Here is a 24,660-nt window from a genome sequence, read left to right on the forward strand (position 1 = left end):
AAATAATTGCCATTTTGATAAGAAGCAAAAGGTCACATGATATCAAAAGAGGTCTAAGCTCATGAACAGTCCCCAAAAATGTATTGTAGCTGCAGAAAAGCAGCAGATTTGCTCGAAACGCCTCATGGGTGCATCTCTCTCTGCTCACCAACTGATAACGCATAGCTGCAAACAAGGAAAGAGTTGAACAGAACTAGAAAATATTCAATTCATGTAACATTGGCAGAGAGGATGAAACGATGTTACATTTAATGTTCCAAATTCTCACACAAACAAGGTTTTTGACCTGATGCTCTTTGCTCCTTGTTTGGCCAATGATTGACTACTGTTTGGGCCGTCCTGTTTATCTTCCCGACATGCTAAAAGGAGCCCAATAACATACCAGGAGATACCTCGGAGACTTCGTCGACTATGAGCTACTAGTATAAGGGCCTCACCATGGACCTGTACAAGCTAGCTTTCCTTCTGGCTGCCCTGATCTGCACTGGTAAGATATATTGGCATCTTTGAATAGTAACTAATAATGGTTCTACAATGATTTAATGCCATAAAATAATTTAAAAAAAGGACAATAATTCATTGTGATAGTACCTCATCAGGAATACCCTGTCCAAACTGATTCAATATATTTATTCAATATTATTTGCATTATTCAATCATGCCGGGGTCTATTAAGAAACAGGTCATATTATAATTATCAGATCACCACTTGATGTGGTTCCTAGCAAGTCTCTGAAGAGCATAGATTCAATTGCACAAGAAAGTTTTTAAGCTCATTTGAAATGTTTTTTGCTTTCGTCGAAAAAGAGTTAAAGTGAATGGATTATGGAAAAGCCTTCACTGAACAAGTTCTCAAGTTCTTATGTTAAACCTCTGTGCCACGATCGAAGAACTTTTAGTAACTTTTATTTAAGAGAAACGTTTTGTTGGTCCACTTGAGCCAGCTCTTCAATTTCCAGAAGAACCTTTGGGGCCTGATATCAAATCTCCAGCAAACAGTTGGATATTTTTTGGAAAAAAAGACGAGCGAGCTAAATGAGAAGACTGATATCACTCATGTCTAAAGCCACAGCTAGGAGATGGGTAGCTTGATGACTGAAGCTGAAGCTGAAGTTTCCCCCCGCTTCCAGATTTAATGCTAAGCTAACCTAATTTTAGTGCAAAGAAATTAGAACCGCATTAATCTTTTCATATAAGCCTTGAAACTCTCTCCCAAAATGTTAAAAGTATTGCTTTAAGCCGTTTTGCATGAATTATTTTTTGACTCACATTTTTTTATTGTAGACTCATATTCTGTTTTGTGTTTCTAACGATGCCATTTTAACAAAGTCAGACCAACAACATAACTTCTCAAGGTCACATTTCTCTGCTTCTGTGCTGTTTGAACAGTCATCGGGGTGAAATGTGTTTCACTGAGTCCTCTTACACAATTCAAAGGTCACGAACCTCAAACTGATGCACTTTAGAGCGCTGGCCTGATTGTGATTAAATGTGCATCCCAGAAACCTAATCTAGACCTAAACGTATGTTTTTAATCACAAATTTCTGGATTAGAATGAAATGATAAAACTGCATATATACTGGATGTATAAGTTGCCGTGTGAGAGCAGTAAATATGTACTTTACAGCAACACATCCTGTAACTTTAGTGTTTTCCTACCATGTTGTTTGACAAGGTAAGGACAGTTTAGTGTCGCAATCACAATATTTGTAATTTAGTCAACACTGGTTTTCCCGGAACACTTGCAAATATGACGACGCAATTTCTGGCTGTTACTCAATGGTAAATGGTAGCTGGACTGCAGTTTTGAACATGATATTATCTCTTCCATTTTGAAAGTATAGCCTATATGTATACTTATAAAGTGTGCATTGTATTTCATAATGTTGAATGCCAATAACTTGTGTTCAATACAGTTTAACTCGGGAACTACAGTAATACCTTGTGTTACTTTTTTTTTACATTTTTACTATTTTTTTTTACTATTATTCGATTCATTATGTGTTTATTATATATATATATATATATATATATATATATATATATATATATATATATATATATATTTATATTATTACATTATTATTTATTTATTTATATATATATAATATTCATGTATTTTGGGGGGGTTACAATTCATCCTTTATTTTACATGTCAGTCTTTCATATGAACGTGCAGCTTTGTTATATTTGTTTATATGAATACATTTACTGTTGTTTTACCTCAAACATAAAACCTGAACCCAACCTTGAGCTCAGATAACATGAATGACAATTAACGGGCTGTATATCTAAAAGTAAATTCATATTTTCTTGTCTCTGATTTCAGTTAGTGGTACTGAAGTGGACGGCTATGCTAAAACTGAAGGGGCATGGCTTCTCTCGCTGCAGAGAAGACAGTACTCAACAAACAATGTGGCTGAGTGTGCCGCCAAATGTGACGCTGAAACAACCCTCACATGCAGGTAAGGTTACGCCTTTTTTTTTAAGAATCCAACTTTTCCCTTGAATTCACAATCTAACATCTGAGGCTTGGCATCCCGACCTGACACCTGCTGTGTTTCCACAGGGCTTTCATGTATATTGAAAAGGACCAAGAGTGTTGGACAGCAGCAGCAAACTCCAAAACAGAGATGATCCTGCGAAGAAGTAGCGCAGCATTATATGAAAAAAAAGGTAAGTCCTATTGTCTGTTCATTAGTATAAGTAGCCACTTCTTTTTTATTTTATTAGTGTCCTGTCTTTGTGTCCTATGAACTGTGACACATAGGTCTACACACTGCTCCAGTTTAGATTCTGCATGATATTTAGTATCCATTACATTGTGGTTTAGGGTTTAGAACATGTTGCATGATCAGCGATGACGACAATGTATGCAAACGCAGTGAAGAGGTGTCACAGATTGAACACTACTTCAACAAAAAAAACACATTACTTCAGTGGGATCAGATAAATTCACTCCACTAGATAAGAATTAGATTATTGTACCCTGCTGCGCATTATACACGCTACGGAAGTATGTGTGCTAACACTACTAGTTTGATTCCTTCTCAAAAGCTTATTCTCGACATTACGTCTTTATTCTCAACATTTCAACTTTGTTCTCCAAATAGTATTTCAACTTTATTTGTAACATTTCAACTTTATTTTCAAAATACAGATTTGTTTTCTCTTCTTCGTGGCACTAATACTAAAAGTTCGACCTTATTCTTCATATTTAGACTCTATGCTAGAAATGCAAAATAAATACAAATTCTTCCTCCTCTCATGTTTTTCCTTATGCCTTGCACTAATACCCTTCCATATAATGCTGATAGTGTCCATTTGGTGTATATTGCTTTTTTAATTTCATCTAGGATACCTCCTGGAGTGTGTAAATGGATTAGGAACTGATTACAGAGGAACAAAGAGCAAAACAAAAACAAAAAAGGCGTGTCAGAGATGGGCAGCAAAATACCCACACAGGCCTAAGTATGTATTTACATATCATCATGTTACTTTACACATCAAAATCGTATGCTTTTTTTCGTATATATAACTTTTCTCAATGTGTCTGCTGCAGCTTCACACCGGAGGAGAACCCACGAGCAGACCTGGAGTCTAACTTCTGCAGAAACCCTGATGGAGACAGCGGGGGACCCTGGTGTTACACCACCGACCCCGACACCCGCTGGGAAAACTGCAATGTAACCAGCTGCACTGGTAACATTCACTTATTCTGTGTCTTTTGTTTGTTTGTGTGTGATATTAATGACGCTTAGGCACAAACCTATAGTCTCCCGCTATTTCAAGGTCCACCATCTAATCTGAGTGTCGAAATTATTCTTATGTGTAAAATGCACTGTAGGCACTATAGAGTGTCCTCAGAAATGTCTACTGTAGATCAAAACAGCAGAAAGGTCGTGTGATGTGTCTCTGCTTGCTCCATTACAGAGGAGTGTATGCACTGCAGTGGTGAGGACTACAGAGGCAAAATCTTAACTACAGAAAACGGCTACACCTGCCAGCGCTGGGACTCCCAGAAACCTCATAACCATGGCTACAACCCCAGCGTGTAAGACCACAAACAGCACATCAATCAACCAACCACAAGCAGGATTTGATGATATTCAATCAATCAAAAATTACATCTTTCAGAAGCTGAACCTTGTTTCCGTTGTCCTAAAGATGTATTCTATCTTTCCATTGATGCTTCCTCTAGTCTTCCAGAGAAATATCTTGAGGAGAACTACTGCAGAAACCCAGATGGAGACCCCAAACCGTGGTGCTTTACCACCAGCCTCTCCAAACGATGGGACTTCTGCTCCATACCCCGCTGCAGTAAGTCCTCCTGTTTAATATGTTTCCTTTACTTCTGCCCTCTTTCACCAATGTAACAGCTGAAATACATGGCCTACATGTATTTACAAGCAACATGGCAAGTAGAATTGCAGCTTTTGAGAACCAGAGATATACAGTATATGTATACTTACCCTTTAATCTGCCGTGGTACCTGTCAGCAAGATGTTTGACCACTACCTGCTGCGTCGCACTGGCGAACCGACCCTGCACCGCAACCTGAGGAACAAAAGAATATATCAGATTAAAGAAAAATTATAATGTTTACATTTATATTGTTACAGTATCATTATTTCAATGTGAAACAGATTATCACAGAGGTCCTAAATGATGGTAAAAACACAGCTGCTCAGATACATCCCCTAATTATTGATAATCATGTAACACATAAGTCATTCCTATTTTTGCAGTGTCATTGTTCTTGTAATTATTTAAAACACTGCTGCCACTGTTGTTTCATGTGAGACCTAACCAGTCCATCTCATCTTCTTTTGTTCAGCGTCCGAGCCTCCCACCATCGTCCCAGAGCTGACTTGTGCCACCGGTGAAGGTGGAGCGTACCGAGGCACCATCGCTGTGACGGAATCTGGCAAAAGTTGCCAGAGCTGGTCGGCACAGACGCCACAGAAACACAACCGCTCGCCAGACAACTACCCCTGCAAGTAAGAGCGGCAACAGGAAAATGATTTTTAATAAATGAAGGACCTTTGGCATGATAATTTTATCGTTGGGTTTACCTGTGTGTTCACTGTTATTACCGTCTGTTGTTTGTCAGGGGCCTGGATAGCAACTACTGTCGTAACCCAGACAACGAGAGGATGCCCTGGTGTTACACCACTGACGCTGAGACGCGCTGGGAGTACTGCAGGGTGCCGAGCTGTGGGGACACAGCCGGACCAAGTACGACACAGATCAATGATGATGATGTTAACTTCAGGAACAGCTGCGCTTGATTCAGAAAATGTAGCAAAGCTGAGCAGTTGTACTATGGAAACATGATTTATATAAATGCTCATTAGGGTTCTGTAATCTGCTCATGTACTTTAAAGAAAGAGTAATATGCAAAGGAAGGATAAAAGACTTTTATGAGTTGATTTCTCATGCAATTACAATAATGTTAATGACAGTGCTGATGGATAAACACTAGAGAGCATCAATGAATCAGTCTGACTTTTGCTGCTCATCTTGTTGCAGATGAGCCAGTGATCCCCCCAGAGGAGGAAGACTGTTATGAGGGGAACGGGTCAAGTTACCGTGGTGTAACATCAGAGTCCATCAGTGGAAAAAGATGTCAAAGCTGGAGCGCCATGACTCCTCACAACCACCAAAAAACTCCACAGAACTTCCCCAAAGGGTGAGCATCAAATAGAGACTTCTAATACATTTGATATCTAAAAATGCAGATATTACCCCTTTTTGACCCTTATTTTCCACATTCACTAGGCCTGAACATTTCAGGCAAATGATTTAGTATCAACCTCATGAAAGCTCGAGTTCAGAGGAGAATTTGGGTATTTGGTCAGAGCAAGCTACACATTACTGTACAATCCATCTGGTTAGGCAACCTCCACCTCACTAGTTATAGATAGCGGCAGGGATGACGTGTTTTTGTAGGCCAACCCGAAAGTTTCCATCGCCCTGGTTCCCTCAACAGAAAGCCAATGGGATTTCTCCATTCGATTTTGAATTATTGCAGAAAATAAGCTCTGTGGCAAACAATTCATAAAACTTAAACGTTTTGTCCAGCAAGACAAGCTTTACAATTTTTGAAGCAAGAATGCAATCGGCAGAATGAGAAAGTTATTGTTAGGCAATCAACACCACGGTCACATGACTTCACATCACCACTATTAAGCTAAAGGAGAAAATGTGTTGAAGTGATGAGGTTTAGTCTCACTTAGCCACTTGTTAGCAACCGTCTTTTTTAAGACACATTAAAGCTTCAAAATTGACAAGAGGGGAATTTACTTTTATTTCGTAGAACAAAAGTTAAAAATCTCTTCCGCTTGTATTAACCAGAGACCTTATTTCAGGCATCTGAACAAACACCCATTCAACAAACCAATCGACTTTTAGAGTGTAGAAGTGCCGAACTCATTTACGGGATTTAGGATTTATTCCTGCAGCAGTCTTTAGCTACTAAAGTCTGAGGCAAATCCTGCCCCCTGGTGGCATTGCCAATATTGTATAAAACACAAACAAGGCAACAGATAATTAGTTGGTCCCTTTCAGGTTTGATTCTAGAAGTAGAATATAAAACCTAGTAGGATATTGGTTACTGCTGACCTGAAGTTCCAGGTTTTCTCTTTCAACAGAGACCTCAGGAGGAATCTGTGCAGGAATCCGGACGGCGACAGAGCTCCTTGGTGTTACACTACGGACCCCAGTGTCCGCTGGGAGTACTGCAACTTGGAGAAATGCTCCACTAATCCTTCGGGAGATAACACCACACCCAGTACTCCGAATCCCCAGGGCCCTTCAACCCCCACCCAGACCCCACCACAGAGTGGTAAATTATTTTTAACTGGGCATTTGTCTGATTTTTAGCTCGTTTTATCCTATTTTTGTCCACACATTCTGTCTTTTGCTGTGTTAGACTGTAAGACTGGAAATGGAGCTGCATACCGGGGTCCAACCTCCATCACCGTTCTGGGTGTGACCTGCCAGGCCTGGAGTGCTCAGAGCCCTCACCAACACACCAGCTTCACCGCACAAAGTCACCCCACTAGGGGTCTGGAGGGCAATGTAAGTGTGTGCATTCCTGTATGAACCATTTTGAATCGTCAACTTGTGCAGTGATGACATTTCACTCTGGACTGCGCGGGCGCAGACTGTCAGACCCTGCTGCAGTAAAATGAGAGGATTTCTTTTGTCCACAGGGAGTGCACTGTTGCTCTTAGTAGCTTAAATGATAAAGGGGGGTAATAATTAGTGTTTTTAGTTAAAAGATTCTGTCCTTGTGTGACACAAACAGAAATGCAGAAACCCAGATGGCGATGTGAACGGGCCGTGGTGCTACACTACTGACAGGAACAAGAAATGGGACTACTGCCAGATCCCCGACTGTGGTATGTGAACGCTAATAGTGAGGATGACAGTAGGTTGGTCTGTCAGTAGAAATGTATCCATAGTCCATCCATCCATTATCTTCCACTCATCCGAGACCGGGTTGCGGGGGAAGCAGGCTTAGCAGGGTATTCCAGACGTCCCTCTCCCCAGCAACGCTTTCCAGCTCTTCCTGGGAACCCTGAGGCGTTCCCAGGCCAGATATAAAATATCTCCATCATGCCATTAACACTGGTGCAAACATTCATTGTCTCCAGAGGATAAATCCTACTGACTTTTGTAATCCCATTGATTTGTCATTTATTGCCACAAAAAGGTCAAAATATTTTTATCCTCATTCTTGTCAGCATCAGAAGTACTTTGAGATGGATGCAAACATTAGTATTCTAACAAATCACTAATGGATAAATATTGTTATTTTACCATCTTAATCAAGTCCATGTCATCATGTTAATGTTAGCATTCTAAAGATGCAAAAAGGTTAAACAACAAAACTGCCCTGGTTGTCAATCAACAAGAAAAGGATGCGGTCCTTACCTGAACCCCAGTGGACCCGATTAGCTTTCCACAGTCGCGTGTTGCCCACTCGGCTGCCTGGTCCGACCAGCCCAGCTCAGGTCCACTCTAGTCGTCTTCTCATTGACATTAAGTAACACACAAGTCTGGAACCAATCAACTATTTCAAATAACAACTTGTGAAGGTGACACTTTAGAATAGATGATGAGTAATGAATAATATAATCTATTTCAGTTTTGGGAAAAATTAAGCAATTAGAGGACATCACCTCTGTCCTTGAGACATTTCTACAAATGTATCTTTTGACACTATAGACTTATTAATTGATCATAAATAACCTGAACTTGAACACATGAATAGAAAATGGAAATATGCAGCCTTGGTTCAGAAGTTATTCAGCTCCCAGCATAGCATGAGTCTAAGTTCACCAGAGCTCGGAAAAGTGTAAGTTAGACTGATGAAAGCTGATTCAACTTAGAACATGTAGAGCCGTGTCTTGCATGCTAAGATGGCAACGGTAAAGAGGATAAAGTGTTTTGATTTAACATGGCTTTTCTGGCTCCACCCTCAGGTCATACCTTTTTCCAATGGCTGTTAACTTTTAGTCTTTTTAAATGATACCAATTCAAAAGTATGAATTCCTGACCGTGAACTTTATTTTGCAGCTGGATTGAAATGTGGGACGCCGGTCACCAAACCAAAGCGCTGCTTTGGTCGGATCGTAGGAGGCTGCGTGTCTAAAGCTTACTCGTGGCCCTGGCAAATCAGCCTTCGGACCAAGTGAGTAGAATAATACCGAATTATGATTCCAAGGGTTGTACGACATTTGCGATATATCAGAAAAGTATATGTGAAACTGGCTTTTTTTTTTTTAAAAATAAGATGCCGTTTTTGTACTGATGCAAAACGTGACCCAGCCCCAGTTTGACCCCATGTATTGGCACACATGTGGTCACATAAATAACAATTTTTTTTATTCAGCAGAATATTTTTTTCCATTCAAGTAGTTTGAAGAGTCTTTAAGGATTCTTGAAATACATTCAAAACTGCGGTACATGTTTTTAAAACGACCTTCTGGGTTCTTCAAACATTGCCTTTCAGAGAAATGGATGTTAACCTCTGTGACCGGAATGTGTGCGAATACACAGGAGGCGCAAACTGGGGCTGACAATAACCAATATTTTAATAATTGGACTGTGGTATTTAGATATTGGAAAATCGTAATTGATTTTAATTAGCAAAATAAAACCCATATTTCACAGAGCATGACCCTCTTTTATTAGTGTCAAAATCACCAAACCCAGTGAACCCAGTTACTATTATGCTGAATGGGTTTTTCTTCAACAGTTCAAGAGAAAACTATCACAAGTCAAATCTAGACTTGTGAATCGACGCAGCTTAAATGGATCGTTTGTCATGTCTCGTCCTGCTCCTTAGGTTGTGTTTACTTTTATTTTGAGATTTCATTATTTCCTGTTTTATTTTGTGTTACTCACCTCTCCTCTCGTATCAGATATTTCACTTCCTGCCCTTGTGTGTTTTCCCTGCCTTTGTGATTGTCTACCCCGCCCACGATTGGATACACCTGTGTCTAATCATCCTCAACTCCCCTGTGTGTTTATTCTGTGTGATGCCCTGTCTCTGTGCCAGTTCATCTTTGTCCCCCCGAGTCAACCCTTCCAGCAATATTCCCAGTGTTAGTCTTCCAGGTTTTTCTAATCTCTGCCTGATATTCCAGACTTAGTTTTTTTGTCTCATCCTTGCCTGCTTTGTTTACCTTATTACCTGAAGGATCTCCTGTTTACCGAACCTGTTTGATATGTAAAGACTGCACCTGATCCTGCTCTCTGGGTCGTGCATTTGAGTCTGTTTTTCTTTGTGGGTTTACCCGTCTTAACATAGTTTGTAGCATGAGGTGACGTTGGTGTTAGTTTGTATTTATTAAAAGTCACGCACGAACACAAACAAACTAACCGATCGAGGCGGGGGTTGACAAGCAACTCTGGTATTCTGTGAGGTAAAATTACGTTGTTCGTCCACTGTACGCTGACTATGCATAAGTCTCATACAACCCCACTTTGTAACATCCTAATTATCCCTTTAAAGGCAGGTTGATCCAACAGCCTGTTAAAGGATAGAAACATGCATTGTTACATTACTGCCTTGGAATAAATAAAATACACAAACAAGATAAACAAGATCTAACTATTGAAATCACGTATTAAAAAAGATCTTATAACTCTCTTTTGTCCCACTTAAATACATTTCTGTGTCTCTTTCTACCAGCACGGGGATACATTTCTGTGGAGGAACTCTGATTGACCCTCAGTGGGTCCTTACTGCGGCACACTGCCTGGAGAGGTCAGAAGAATGTTTTTTTTTTGAAAACCACACATCTAAAGACCAAAAACTAGTTAGTGTATTTATAGATGTGCTGTGTACTGTAGGTCCAAACGGCCTTCGGCCTACAAGGTGTTCCTGGGTGTCCACACAGAGAGAGCCAATGAGCGGTCCAAACAAGAGAAGAACCTGAACAAACTGATACTGGGACCCAATGGAGCCGACATCGCTCTGCTCAAACTGGAGAGGTGAGTCTGATCAACCTACAATCGCTAACACTTGTTCAGCTAGTACAACCATCCTTCCTTTACTCACTATTGCTACGCAGTGGTGGAAAGTAACCAAGTAAGTTTTGAGGTATGTTGAGTATTTACATTTTTTACTGTACTTCTATTCTAACCCACTACAGTTTAGAGGTAAATATTGTACTTTTTACTACACAAGAAAATAATTCACAGTAACGATATTGGCGCAATTTCTATAAAAAAATTGGACAGAAAAAATTTATAATAATAATCAGTCAAATTCATCTTTAGTTTAGTTTATTGTGCGTTTGGTCTCTTTTTTTATATTACACTCAAAAAATCAGAGTGAAGAGTCTGTAACCATAACTGTAAATATGAAATAATTTAAGAGGTGCAGGGTTATTCACACAATGTTATCACTTGTGTGTTATTAACATGATATCAATATTTCCTTTTTTAAATATCACATTTATCGTCAATATCAGTATATCACAACACCCCTAAAATGAATAAAATAACCCCAACCTTTACCAGCAGCAACTATAAAGTGATGAACATATTATTGCATCAATATTATCATCTAATAATATCATATACATTATTCTAAAATGGGCTATACTGCATGATAACTTGATGCTAATACTTGTATTCAACTACAACATGTTGAATGCATTACTTGTGCTTGTCACAGAGTACTTCTACACTGTGGTATTGCTATTTTTAAGTAGAAGATCTGAGTACTTCTTTTGTGCTTTCAGCCCGGCACTAATAAATGACAAAGTCCTGCCAGTTTGTCTGCCAGAGAATGACTACATTGTTCCCAGTGGAACTGAGTGTTATGTTACCGGATGGGGTGAAACTCAAGGTACGTAACAGTACGTCGTGTGTGTGTGTGTGTGTGTGTGTGTGTGTGCGCTCTTGTACTACTATGTCATTGAGAGGACTAGTTCAAGAGTAGGGTTGTTTTGAAAAGTGAGTAGAATTTCCACATTAATGAGTTGTTGTTTTTTGCTTAAAGACTAAAATAAGAGTAAACAGACAGTATTTTTCTCTTAAATCAAGTTAAAAGCCTTCAGTGACTAATAGCTCACTCTACCGATTCTTTAAGGCAAGGACTGTTTTCAGATCTTCATCAATTTTGTAGTGTCGAAAGGTGACAAATAATAGAAGCCCAATAATTATAAATTATTTCAGATACAAGCCAAAGTTAACATATTTTATCTTGTGTTGCTTTTTATGCCTCGGGAATGCCTTGTGCAATATTCTTCAAATTTGGCACAAACTTCCACTTGCAAAGAAAGACTGAAGAGAATGTGAAGGTCAAAGGTCACTGTGACCTCTCAAAACACGCTTTTCTGGCCATAACTCAAGAATTCATTATGCTAATTATGACAATTAAACACAAATGTCTAATCAGATAAAATAATGAAGGAATGACACTTTGGACAGACATGGATGTAAACTGCAACTTCACTGGTGGGCGGAGGCATACGACCACAATGCATTAGTTCTAGTTGAATTAAGAGATGCACTAGATATTCTGAACCTGAATAAATGTGTGGCGGTGTGTTGCAGGTACGGGGGGTGATGGCGTCCTGAAGGAAACTGGATTCCCTGTGATCGAGAACAAGATCTGCAATCGTCCGTCGTACCTGAACGGCAGAGTCAAAGACCACGAGATGTGTGCTGGTAACATCGAGGGAGGAACAGACAGCTGCCAGGTACGAAACCCACAAACTAAATTATGGATACTGGGGAAGATTTCTAGAAAAACTGTATAGTAGGTTTGGGTGGTATTACCGTATATACCACGGTGTTTAGAAATCCAGACTGTATGATTTTCCAAAACCTCATAAATACAGATGTGATGTAGCGCACAGCAGGCGCCACCAGAGGGAAGTCTCTACTGGCAGAATTGGCAGCTAAACTAAGAAAGATGGCGTCTTTTAGAAATATATCTTGAATTATTTGTAAATATCTCCATCGGTTGGTGGATATACATTTTCCATATCAGTGTCACTTGTAGATCAATAAATGTTCTGGCAGCAGTTGAACTGACAACCATGACATTTGTTCTCCCTGCAGGGTGACAGCGGCGGCCCTCTGGTGTGCAACTCCCAGAACAGGTACATCCTGCAGGGTGTGACATCATGGGGCCTGGGCTGCGCCAATGCCATGAAGCCCGGCGTCTACGCCCGAGTCTCCAAGTTTGTCGAGTGGATCGACAGAACCATCAAAGCCAATTAATGAGAAACAATCAGAAAGTGACGGTTCATTGTGCTTTTTGAAGATACTTATAATAATATAAGTATAATAATAATAATATAACGTGCGGGAACTGTTCTGCCCCAGCACGACTACTTAAGTTAGTCTGGTAGTATCTAATATTAACAGGTGTTTTTGTGGTGGAAACATAATAAGCAGATCATGTTCCTGCTTTGTTTTCTGTAAGAGTTGAACAATAAAACTGAATGCAAAAGAAAATTGAGAAGTCATGATTTAAAGAAAATGTTTGTAAAAAATAAAAAAAAACTTTTGTTGTATCACAGTGAATAAGTCCACACACACACATCTATGTGCACTCAGTCAGTCATACAGTTGTTGCTTCCTTGTTGTTTGTCAAGTCTGTTTTTAAAGGTTTCTCCATTTGTTGGTTCTCCGCCACGTCCTCTTTTTTCCTGGGAACAAAAACACACATATAATTAATAATTACTAGTAAATAGAAAACGTTGCATTAATTACTACATGTCAAATTTGATTCAGGTGAATCACTCATTAAGATTTTATTATATTCAGATAATTGTTCTTACACTCATTGACATTTTTGCAATTTTACTCTAAAATGAAGCATCAGTTACTTCATTAAATGACACCTATAAAAAACAAGTTTGTCAGTGGTGTAAAGTAAATAAAGAAAATGTACTTGCAGTTTTAAAGTACTACAGTATTTGTTCAGCGAATCAGCTAATAGCATGTATTGCTATTTATGTCACTACCGTTGTGTATAAGGTACCCAAAAGCCATACTTGAGTACAAGTAAAGATACCTTACTGGAAAATGACTCCAGTAAAAGTAAAAGTCACCTATTAGAATACTACTTGAGTAAAAGTCTTAAAGTATCTGATATTTACTGTACTCAAGTATCAAAAGTAATTTTCTGATATTAAATGTACTTAAGTATTGAAAGTAAAAGTACAAGTAAATGCTGTTAATAAAAAAGCAAAGGGTCAGAATTTTGAGAATTATGAAGTTTATTCTTTTAAGTGCTGTGGCACCATGACCAAGGACATGGAGCTGTGTTGAAAATAATTGGGTTGGCTGTGATCCATCCAGGAGCAACAATGTTCAACATAATATATTGTACATAAGTATACTTTTGCATCTGCTATGAACATGCATCATAATTCTCCGAAAAGCAATATGACACTATGAAGGAGTTGTAACAGTGCGTTTATAAGTATGCTCATTCCGACTAGAGGATGTAGAGGGCAAATGCATAATATTGTGTTCAGCAAAAAATATCCACTTGATGCATCAGGTCAGTGTTTTGAGAAAGGACACCTGCCTTGTAAACTCCTATGGGCCTGATTTGAACACAATAGGCAAAGGTTTTGCTCAAGCTGAATCTGCAATTGGGCGACTGCTACCATCATAACAACTTTAGCTAGCCCCACTTGCTACACACTGGCATGCATCTCCAACTCCGACGCGGTTCAAATCGTAATGCTGCGCTCTCGTGGCTCCTGTCAATCCTATGGTGCGGTAGCTGGCTAACGTTAAGTTAGCTAACGTTAGCCAACTAGTGCTGCAATGATTATAGCTAAGATGACTCAAATCAACAAAATCTCACAACTGTCAACACTTCCTCAGCTCATTAACTCGCTAGCGATCTGTCTACTACACTAATTGTCTCATTTGATTTACGATAGCTAGCGAACGTTAGCTAACATACACCATGTATAGCTAAATTAGAAGATCAGACACCTGTCTCCCCCGCCAAAGATATACTCCAATCCTGTGGGAAACACTGTTAGATATCTTAACAGGTTTATGCTAATTATGATAACTAAACATTAACATTGTGGCTCACGGGATTCATCTTAATTTACCTAAATGTGTTTCCTGAGGTTGGATGGGGAGTTTTTGAATGTCAATATTTCAGTAGCTTTGGGTAAGCATAAGAGGCACTTCATCTGGTATGAAGAATCTTTCACTCCAACATAAGAAAACATTTATCGCAAATATGGCCACGGGCAGGGGTGTCGTTAGGCCTATTTTAGGGGGGCTGAATTATTATTGGATTAAAAAATAAATAAAATAAAGATAAAAAAAATGTTATTTTGGTGATGTCATTAAATTTAACTATTGTTTCTCACATGGACAAGTTATTTATAACTAACATGCTACATATGTGCGTGCGTTCTGGTTTGTATGTTTTATCCCCCTTTAAATTACAATCCAACAGCCTATCATCATACTTAACGATGTAAAGTTGACACTGTCAGGTCCATTCTCCGTGCGGTCCCTTTAAGAATTAGGATTTGGGAGTGACGCGGACATGAAAGCTAGTTTATCCATCTTTCCTTTACAAGCAGGAAAATTATTTCTCTCTTTATTTGAGAAAAGTTCATATTTGTGTTGTGAAATTTCACTATGACCCTGAAATTCTGTCTCTTGAGTCATCATATACTGAATGCAAGCAAAACTACAGAGCAAAATTACACTCTTTCTGATTGAACCAATCTATGAACTGTCTGAAACAAACAATGGATATCCACGGCCCCAAATAGGCCCCAAAAAAAATTGCCTACATGCGCAAAAATGCCACTCCCCTTAGGGCTAAGCCCCCCCTTTCTTTGAATCCTAGAAACGCCCCTGGCCACGGGTGTTGGATCGTCACCACCGTAGTTTGTTGCGGGAGTAGCGGGTGCTTCCATTTCTGCTTCCATCATGAAATCAGTCATCGTAGAGTGGAATTCTACTCATGTAGTCACTCGCTGGCTAGCATCCTGGGCATCACTGGGAATTAAAACACCGCCGGGAATTAAACCTCCCGCTATCAACGCAACGCTTTGAGAGCACTTGTTTGCAATTGCGCATTAACGTGATTAAACAATGATTTAACTTGCAAGCTAGGACCACTGATTCACCAAACCTGCTTGCTTGCAGTCTGTATTCCACCACAGTTGGTCTCATGATTCATTTTTTTCTAAAGATAGATTTGATTTTGTAGCGAGTAACGACGGTTTCAGGGGAAATGTATCAGAGTATCAGTTTTCTTTGCAAAATGTAGTGAAGTAAAAGTAAAAGTCAACACAAATATAAATAGTAAAGTAAAGTACAGATATCCAAAAAAACGACTTAAGTACAGTAACGAAGTATTTCTACTTCGTTACTATACACCACTGCTACCTAACAATACATTTGTTGGTCCAATAACATCACACACATAATAATCTAACACTCTCGATGTGTTGTGTTGAGTGATGAAACGTTTTGGGAGTGTTGGGAGAGATTTCTCACCTGTTAGGAAACTCAACATCATCAATGGTCTCGGGGAGAGGAACTCCTCTGGTTTCAGGCAGGAGCAACACCAAACCTCCAGCTATCAACGCAACCACCCCTGCATAAATGAAAAGCTTTAGGCTGGGTTGCACCAACAAGGATTCATTTCTAAACCTGATTGAATCATGGTTCAACTGCAAATCATGTTGCACCAAACTTTAAAACTAGCTTAAATTTGCTATCATCAAAACTTTGAATTCTAATTTAAAATGTTATTCAGGCAGCAACTCTAAACTTACACTTCAGGAAGTTTATCTTTAAAATGGCTGCCTTTCTGAGATGGGTTGAGCAAAATAATCAAGTACCACAAAGATATTTAAGGGACAGACTTAAGCTAATTGAGTTCATGATTTTTTTTGTTATCTTCTATCTTTTGGCCATATTGCTTCAATAATTCAGCCGACAAGTTTTTCTCAAAGGATGAGAAAAGGATGAGCATCACAGGATAATAAGATTAAAATCCATCAGTTTCAATCAACTAATAGATTAAGTCTGTTACCAGAAAAATAGATCTACTGAATGTAATGGTCAATTTGAAATTAATCATTTTGTGTAGGGGCATTCCAATAAGCAATAACATCTCAATCTTGTCCTCCACAATTTACACGATCAGAGTCGGCATTAGCCTGATGACGGGATTCCTTGGGCCACCAGTGCACAGCAGTATTAAAATGTTCAAGGCCACAATAAATTACTAGCAATTAATAATGTCAGAAACCCTATAACTGTAGGGCACAAAGGAGGCTCCAAATAAATTGTTTATTTCACTTTTTTCATGGCAACGTTACGATCTGCAAGATGAAAGAGAAAAGAGAAATAATATATCTATTTGGAGCCCAACAGTGTACAGGCCTGTGTCTTGCACCCGAGTATCTTTGCATGGATGTGCACACATTTGGTGCCTTTTCAGAAACCTTTGAACAATCATCTGGATGCAAGATGTGGTTACATGAGGAAATTCAAAGAATTTGTGTGCCGTTGGAGCCCCCTGACAACACTAAAAGAATGAACTAAATGGAGATTCAAATGTATGCTTAACACAATTTATGAAGACAACATCACCTACTAAATCGATTCACAAGGCAATAATTGTAAAGTCCACAAGGTTAATCCAACTCCAAAAACTCTGTCTACCCCTTACACCTTTGATCCTGGAGCCACCGATCACTTGACCAGCGTTAGCTTTATGAGACTATATGGCAACTAAATAAAAGCATGGGTGACAAAGATAGAGTACACCAACATCTAATTCATATACCGTATGTATACCCCTCCGCTCACGTTTGTGGCGGTGTCACAACCTACCGAAGATGATGAGCGGCAGCTCCAGCCAGATGACCGCCAGTCTGTAGAGCAGGAAGGGAGCTACGATGCCTCCGACGTCACACAGACTGGAACAAACTGACACGCCGAGGTTCCTGTATTTTGTTAATCCAATTAACAAACATTTAGCAATTACACTGTAAATTCCAGCAACCCGTTCTCACTCACAACTCGCCAAATACCGCCGCTTGGTCGGTGTCCCTCGGAGTCCGATAGCGACGCACTCTTTAGCTACTGTATTTGACACTCCGGGCTTTCAACTAACTCCACTGTAAACCCACATATGTCATTACTAGACTCTCAGAGCAACTGAGATAGTGTAAAAAGTGAGAAAGTCTGTGTAGGGAGGGTGGGATGTGGGGTCAGACAGGTCAAACAAACACAGAACTTTCACCCAGGAGACCCCTGTTAGTGTCCCATGTGACACCAAGTCCATGTTTACTTATTTTACCAAAATTCTGTATTACGTAATTTCCGTTCTTTAGTCACGCCAGTTATGTAACAAGCTTACTTATTTTACGTAACAAACATACTTATTTTAACCCCAAGCACAATCTTTTCCTCAGCCTAACCAAGTACTTTTGTAGTAAACCTTAAACTTAAGCCTACTTTGAAAGTTTATTTTGAAAGAAGCGAAAACTTGATATGCCATCCCCGAAACGTCCAAATCTGACACTAGAGGACGAGTTGGGAGTGAGAACGTGTTGATACCAGAGCTGCTGTGTCGTGAATATGGAGTGTGTCAGTCTGTCCTCACCTGACGTATGTCGGGTAGAGCTCGGTGTTAACAAACACCACCATCTCAAAGGCTATGGTGATCCCCAGCCGACCGATGCAGGCCACCACCGTCTTGAACCAGAACATGTCTGAGGCACGGAGACAAAAGAGCATTTACAGGATCGTGTGCATATTTAGAAAGTTGAAACTCAACCTTTTTATTTTTTTAGATAGAACATCTGTGCTGACTTTTATTAGATTTATAATGATGCAGGTCTTTGGCATTATCTTGTGGTTCTTTCCACTGACAAAGAGTAATTCTCACTGTCAGGGATTAAGGCGGTGATAAAGCAGGCGGCTCCTGCTACGATGTTGGCGGAGGCGAAGGGAATGCGCCTGCCGATGCGTTCGATGGTGAAGAGGATGAGGAAGGCAGCAGGGAACTCCACCAGGCCAGAGATGAGGAAGTCGATGTAGACGTTTCCTCCTGCTATCCCCACACGCATGATGAGGCCTTGATAAACCACAGCGGTGGTGAACCTGAAAGAGAAACCAGAAGATTCAATGTCGGCTCCATTTTTTGGCCAAACAAACCTGTGATTTCAGATGACTCTCACCAGTTGAACATGAGGATGAAAGTGTGTTTTCTCATGTTTGGAGTTCTGACCAGGTCCAACAGAGAGGCAGAGGGCGAGTCACCCTCCTCGTCGGTCAGAGTCTGAAACAAGTAATCGTGATCCAGTTGTGACACTAAATTAGTACATTCGAACTAAGTATTTGTACAAGTATTTGTGTTTCCTTTCTTGAGAATTGAGATGTATCGATTTACCACAGTGTTGTTGAGTTTCCTCTTGTTGTCCTTAGCCATAGCTTTAGTGATCTCCAGAGCTTTGAAAGACTTGTTCTGAGAGATGAGCCACCTCGGAGACTCTGGGATAAACCTGAGACACAAAACATTTGACGGATACAGAAATCTCAGAACCTGTTCAACAACACACCTGCTTGTGATGGACGATCTGAGCTTGGTCTCTTTCTCAGTCTAATGTGTTTCTTCACACCGGGGACACTGTGCGACAGCTCAAAAAATCTCTGACATTGGACGACATGTTCAACATTTAAATCTTTTTTTAGGAGCAGGTATGAGATAACAAAGAACATCTCTCAAATGATTACCGGCGGCAAATCCAAGGTTGGAGCGCTCGTGATGAACAAATAATGGCAAGGTGATTTGTTCATTGTGATAAATTTGAGGAAAGACACTTGAGATTTAGTGAGAACCAAAAAAAACTAAAGCATGTGCTCTTACTTTATGGCTTTATTTTGACAAAGTGCAAAAATACAGTCATTAAAGAGCGTGAGGGACAGGACTATATTTGATTCTGGAATGAATGTGAGCTTTCTCACCAGTAGTAGGAGAGGAAGAGGATGTAGGGGACGGAGATGACGAGCTGCAGCGAGCGCCAGTCAGTGATAAAGTAGGCCAGCAGAGGGAGGAGGAGGACACCGACACTGTAGAACATCTGGTACAAAATGCCCACCGTCCGTCTGTACTCCACTCCAACTATCTCTGTGACTGACAAGAAGACAGGAAACATGTTAAAACTGAACTAATTTCACCGAAACGAAACCTGCATAGAGAAATGAATGATTTACAGATCTCTCTCAAAGACTATTAATAAACTCTAGCCCTATTTTTAGGCCTCTGCTCGAAAATGGCATACCCATACTAAAGAGACTGCAATTCTGTAACTACAAGGTCTATTTTAATAATTTGTGATGCTATAATTCAGATAACACTTGTGAGATTTGTTCAGATGGGTAAATATTGTGTATATGTTGCTGGTTAATATAATACATGAAAATATTCAGGTTCGCCTGAAAAAAAATATTGTGTTTTTGAAATAATGCAGCTGAGAGCCTAAAAACTCTCCCAAATCATAGCACAACCTGTCAGTAGTCCCACAAAAAAGTTTGGCTGGGATAAAGTGAAGAATAAGAAAGGTTATAGAGGCTTTAGTACAGAGAGGTCACGCGAGGTCGTCATTTTGGAACCAGATGTTACAGCTCTTACATTGTACTTTTATATACTATATAACTATATATTTCACTTTTTTTAATCACTCATATTATTCAATACATCCAAATACAGCCGTTTGGCATCATTTTGAGAGCCAGGGTCCTCTCAGAGCCTGTTTCTGGCTCTCATCCATGGGATTTTCTCGTCTGAATTCCAGTTGCTGTGTGTGTATGGAGGTCTAGCTCAGCCTATCATCGGTCGATTTCAGTCAATGAGCCCGCCTTCGACGCGTCAGAGTCTCAGGAAGGCGGTAGTCGAAGCCGGGTGTTGATTGACAGAACTGTCAGCCAGTAAAAGTCCAAAAAGCGCCACGCATCCCCAAACGTAAAATTCCATTCGCCAAAAGTCTGACCACCCACCCCCGGGTCCCACAAGTTAGATTGACCCCCCTTCTACAGGAAACAGATGAGAAACAGACAGGATGTACTTAGCAACAATGTTTTTAGCCGTTAACCAGATTATTGTGCCGTTCTTTTCGTGATTCTTCACGAAAAGGTGAGGTGCTGGCTATGATTTTTTCCGGTGAAGCAACAATGTGTTGTTCTGGCGTTGTTGGCTCACAGCTTTGTACTGATTTCACGGAGAGAAATTCCGAAGGTATCTCTGGATTCCGTGTTGAATTCTAATGCTCTGCGATGTATTGATCGGCCGTGTAGCCGTTAGCTTGTTGTTGGAAAATCGAAGCGCAGTACATAGAACGCCGATTCGTGGCCAGAAATACGTGATATTGTGGTACATTTTCTAGTTGCTTATATTAGTAGTGTAAAGTTGTGTTTGGAGTGTGTAAAAAGTGACTTATATGATAGTGTTGCCCATATGTTGCTGTTTAATCCGGTATATAAAATGTATACATGCACAATATTCGCTCTCAATGTGAGCATTTTTTGGACGATATTTGCTACCCCCCCCTAAGCCCGAGAGCCTCCAAATTTGGGGGCGTCGTGTACAAGAGCTTTTAAGAATTCTACCGAATATGACTTGGAGTGTTTGTTAACTTCAGTTTTAGGAAACACAGAAAGTCATCATTACGCAGCACATATGCGGACATCCATCCTCCTTTGGCTCCGAAGCCAAAGATGCATCTCAACACCAGGATGGAGATGTAGTTCGGAGTCAAAGCCAGACCAATCCCTGCGATTGCGTTCAGTGCGTTGGACACCAGGAAACTGATCTTCCTCCCAAACCTGCAAAAAGAAAGAGATGAGGCCAGGATTCCTTTCAAAATAAGAGACGCTTGAATGAACATAATAGGGTTAAAAAAATAATTAACTAATAGATGTTGCCATGTAAATCTAGACCAACCTGACTGTCAGCTCTCCGCCAAATACAACTGCGTTACTACTGATGGACGTGTAATTGTGGCCAATATGTGAGACTACAGGTGCTTATGAAAATAATTCAATGCCTTACCTGTCAGCAAAGAAACCAAAAGCAAAGCTGCCAATAAGGAAGCCCAAATTGAGAGCGGACTGGTTCATGTCCACCCACCATCCATCTGAACACACCAGGTTAAACTGGGACCAAAAGGAAGACGGTTACATGTCTTTGTACAAGATGTCTTTGCGTCTGTACAATTAAATATGAAAGGATTTACTTTGCAATTCACAGGATTGCGAAACTGCAATTTGACCTACATTATGTCTGTGATTTTGTTATTCATTGTGATATGTTTATTACAATCACCAAAAAAAAACACTAAACACAAATTTGCAACAGAAATGCATTCAATTTCTCCTCTCACCTCTGTGACAAAGGACTGCCTGCGTTCATACTGATACTCCCAGCCATTCTTAAAACATAAAAACAATACATTGCATTTACCACAGATGGTAAAAGGATGCTTACACATCAGATTTAGAAAGGAAGGAGCCCTTTTAACCCCACCTAACCTAATGCTGCTTTGTCGGTGTGACTCTCTCTGCAAATCCTCCTGAGAATCTGCACACCACTGCCGAAGAGTTTTGTACTCGTCACAAAGCAAAGTACTGACTTTTACAACATTAAAGCAACAAGTACATCTTAACATAATTTCAGGGACAAAAAAGGAGACATAACTTTTAAAGAAACGATAAACCCAGGCCTCTTCAATGTACGGTAAATATGAATCTGAGACTGGAAACTGTCTCTGTCCTATGATTACAAACTCCCCCTATTAGCACCTGCTAATCTCACGGTTTGTTCAGTCTGTGGAGAAAAACTGCTCACATCCAATAAATAGTCTGGCACACATAGACCTGTGTATATAGGCACATTTTTGCCTTTGTACATACTGTATTTAACCTGGTGTGGTCAAACAGCCTGCGGGTTAATTTAAAAAAACAACCTCCTGCGGGTCAACTGCCTTTTTTTTACCTTTGGACAAAGCCGGGCTAGATGTTTCCAGACATGAGAGGGATTTTGATCTTAAATTTGTTTTTTTCCAAAATGTCAAACTATTCCCCTAACCGTTTCCAATGAATCCCTTAAATTAAATCAGGGAGATGTGATCATGCTCATCATTTTAACTAATAATAGGCTACTCATTTTAATATATTTAGTTTTTGAGATGTCATCTCCAAACCATCCACTAAATCACATGCAAGCTCTCTATGATTGCTGCTGCAGAACCAAATACCTCTCCAGATTTAGATCAATCTCAGAGGTCTCACCTTGCACCCGGTAACTGGGACCTCACTGAGGTCCAGTTCCTGTGTATCGCAGGCGAGCTCTGTGGCGTTCCAGTCCACCTCATACTGCTCACAGCTGCTCTGCTGCAGCACCCCGGAGCTGTTGACCAGAGGCACCGTCAGCCTGCGACTCTCCGCCAGGCTCCAGCCGCACGCCTGCCTCCTCTCCACCACCGCGGGGTCCCGACACCAGTGATCCGGGGTGAAACCCTGGAAGACGGTGCCGACGTACACACCTGCAAAAGGCAATGACACCAGACAGAGCAGGGCGACGATGCGCTGCTGACAGCGTCCGAAGGTGCCGGCCTCCTCCAGCAGGTCATCAAACGTCGTCATTGCTGCAGCAATGCAAGTTCTCGGTGTTAAAGATATCAAAAAAACCAATGAAGTCTTTACAGTTCAGCACACACTGGATGAGTGGGAAACTAACCAAAGTCTGCTAAAGATTTGACAGACTTCAAACCCCTCCTACGCTCGATCTGGGGCAGAAGTCCAAAGAGGTCTGTTGAGAATGCAGTGGACTCGAAAACATGTCTAATGGAGCCATACTGAGAATAACAGGACTTGCACAATCATTGGATGAACTTCAACTGGACCAGAGCCAAAACATACTCTCTTAGTCAGATTCAATTGTGCTACCAGAGTTCCTCAACTTTCTGCACAATGCCTGTGTTATAGATTACAAGCTGTGTTCCTACTACATACTCAATCTGTATGAACTGCATACTGCTTACTACATTCTAAACAGCATGGGGCCCGAAATAAGATTTACTTTGGGGGCCCTCCTTATAGTGATAAGAAGGCCGGTTTTGCTACTGCCAATGGTAAATTTCTACTTAGTATATCTTAATATACTGTGTAAATTCCTAAGCGCTTGTACTTTTGCTGAGCTCAGTACATCTTCATCCTTTGTGTTTAACATAGGTGCTCAAATGTATCTTGCTGTTGGGTAATGGAAATATTATATTCTCATAAGTATTTTATATTCTTATAAGTAAACTGTTTTATAACTTGTTTTGAAACAAGCGATCATAATCTTGCATCGTGGAAACATGTGTGATTTGTGTAGCAGCTGCCTGCACACATTTCAAGATGTTCGAGTACGCAGACCCCCACCCTTGCTCACTCTCGATATAACTTTGTGTAACTTCATCTTTGTAGCGCACACTGTATAGACTCTGTGAAACTGTGCCTCTTCTTGCAAGAATAAATACTTTTAAAAGACAAGTTCTGTTTAACGACATTCTATATTTCAGCTTAAAAAGACTCAACAGCGGGTAAAATAATTGTCCACCACACATACGTTCCACTAGCTCTCTTAGCTGTTTCTAGTCGAATAGATAAACAACTGTTACAGGCCACATTCAGGTAAAGCAAGCAAAATAGCTGTGATCAACGTACTTTTTGCGATTTCAGTCTGAATGAGTGCTATTTCTCTGCTCAGTGGGCCTGCTCAACAGCTGTCACTCCTTTTTTGGCACTTAAGGGCGTGTGCTCATGAAAAGCTCTTGTCCAGTAATAATGGAACTTGAACTCAGACAGACAGGATTTTCAGCAGAATGTTCACAATGGAGTCAAATCAAGTTTGATTAATCAACTTTATTTACATCAGGGACAATGTACAAAAACACATTAATCTCAAAAGAGAGAAGAGATTAAGTTATTAGCTCATTTCCATCTGCAATGCCATGGCATATGAAACTAAACAACACAAAAAGTAAAACCTAATGTTTCATCTCCACTACACTATACAGAGACACACACACACACACACACACACACACACACACACACACACACACACA

General features: G+C 40.2%; 2 protein-coding genes across 2 annotated transcripts in view; one reads left to right on the forward strand and one right to left on the reverse strand.

Moving 5' to 3' along the window:
* The first annotated feature begins 249 nt into the window (after positions 1–249).
* Positions 250–12,995, forward strand: plg (plasminogen). The gene is made up of 19 exons (XM_031861436.1): positions 250–487; positions 2,331–2,466; positions 2,571–2,677; positions 3,358–3,472; positions 3,564–3,703; positions 3,935–4,055; positions 4,203–4,321; positions 4,839–5,001; positions 5,115–5,239; positions 5,534–5,693; positions 6,655–6,848; positions 6,936–7,084; positions 7,314–7,407; positions 8,588–8,702; positions 10,209–10,283; positions 10,370–10,510; positions 11,266–11,372; positions 12,083–12,228; positions 12,593–12,995. Exons 1-19 carry the CDS (start codon positions 439–441, stop codon positions 12,752–12,754), a joined length of 2,418 nt encoding a protein of 805 aa, XP_031717296.1. The 5' UTR covers positions 250–438; the 3' UTR covers positions 12,755–12,995.
* slc22a2 (solute carrier family 22 member 2) overlaps positions 10,781–24,660 on the reverse strand; it is a 24,420-nt gene continuing 10,540 nt past the window's right edge. Inside the window, exons 12-23 of the mRNA XM_031861420.1 lie at positions 22,838–23,245; positions 21,931–21,978; positions 21,600–21,703; positions 21,219–21,373; positions 19,517–19,685; positions 18,942–19,053; positions 18,730–18,830; positions 18,438–18,652; positions 18,153–18,261; positions 17,378–17,490; positions 16,031–16,130; positions 10,781–13,185 (exon numbers count right to left, since the gene is read on the reverse strand). Coding sequence (XP_031717280.1) covers positions 13,098–13,185; positions 16,031–16,130; positions 17,378–17,490; positions 18,153–18,261; positions 18,438–18,652; positions 18,730–18,830; positions 18,942–19,053; positions 19,517–19,685; positions 21,219–21,373; positions 21,600–21,703; positions 21,931–21,978; positions 22,838–23,245 — 1,722 coding nt within the window. The 3' untranslated portion in view covers positions 10,781–13,097. The remainder of the gene's footprint in view (positions 13,186–16,030; positions 16,131–17,377; positions 17,491–18,152; positions 18,262–18,437; positions 18,653–18,729; positions 18,831–18,941; positions 19,054–19,516; positions 19,686–21,218; positions 21,374–21,599; positions 21,704–21,930; positions 21,979–22,837; positions 23,246–24,660) is intronic.

This window comes from Anarrhichthys ocellatus, unplaced genomic scaffold, assembly GCF_004355925.1.
Source record: "Anarrhichthys ocellatus isolate YVR2014 unplaced genomic scaffold, GSC_Weel_1.0 scaffold25, whole genome shotgun sequence".
Classification (NCBI taxonomy): Eukaryota; Metazoa; Chordata; class Actinopteri; order Perciformes; family Anarhichadidae; genus Anarrhichthys; species Anarrhichthys ocellatus.

Coding starts and splice junctions, on each gene's coding strand:
- plg (XM_031861436.1), top strand. CDS start 439: ATGGACCTGTACAAGCTAGCTTTCCTTCTGGCTGCCCTGATCTGCACT. Junction 3,473..3,563: donor AAATACCCACACAGGCCTAA/GTATGTATTTAC, acceptor TGTCTGCTGCAG/CTTCACACCGGAGGAGAACC. Junction 8,703..10,208: donor CAAATCAGCCTTCGGACCAA/GTGAGTAGAATA, acceptor TCTTTCTACCAG/CACGGGGATACATTTCTGTG.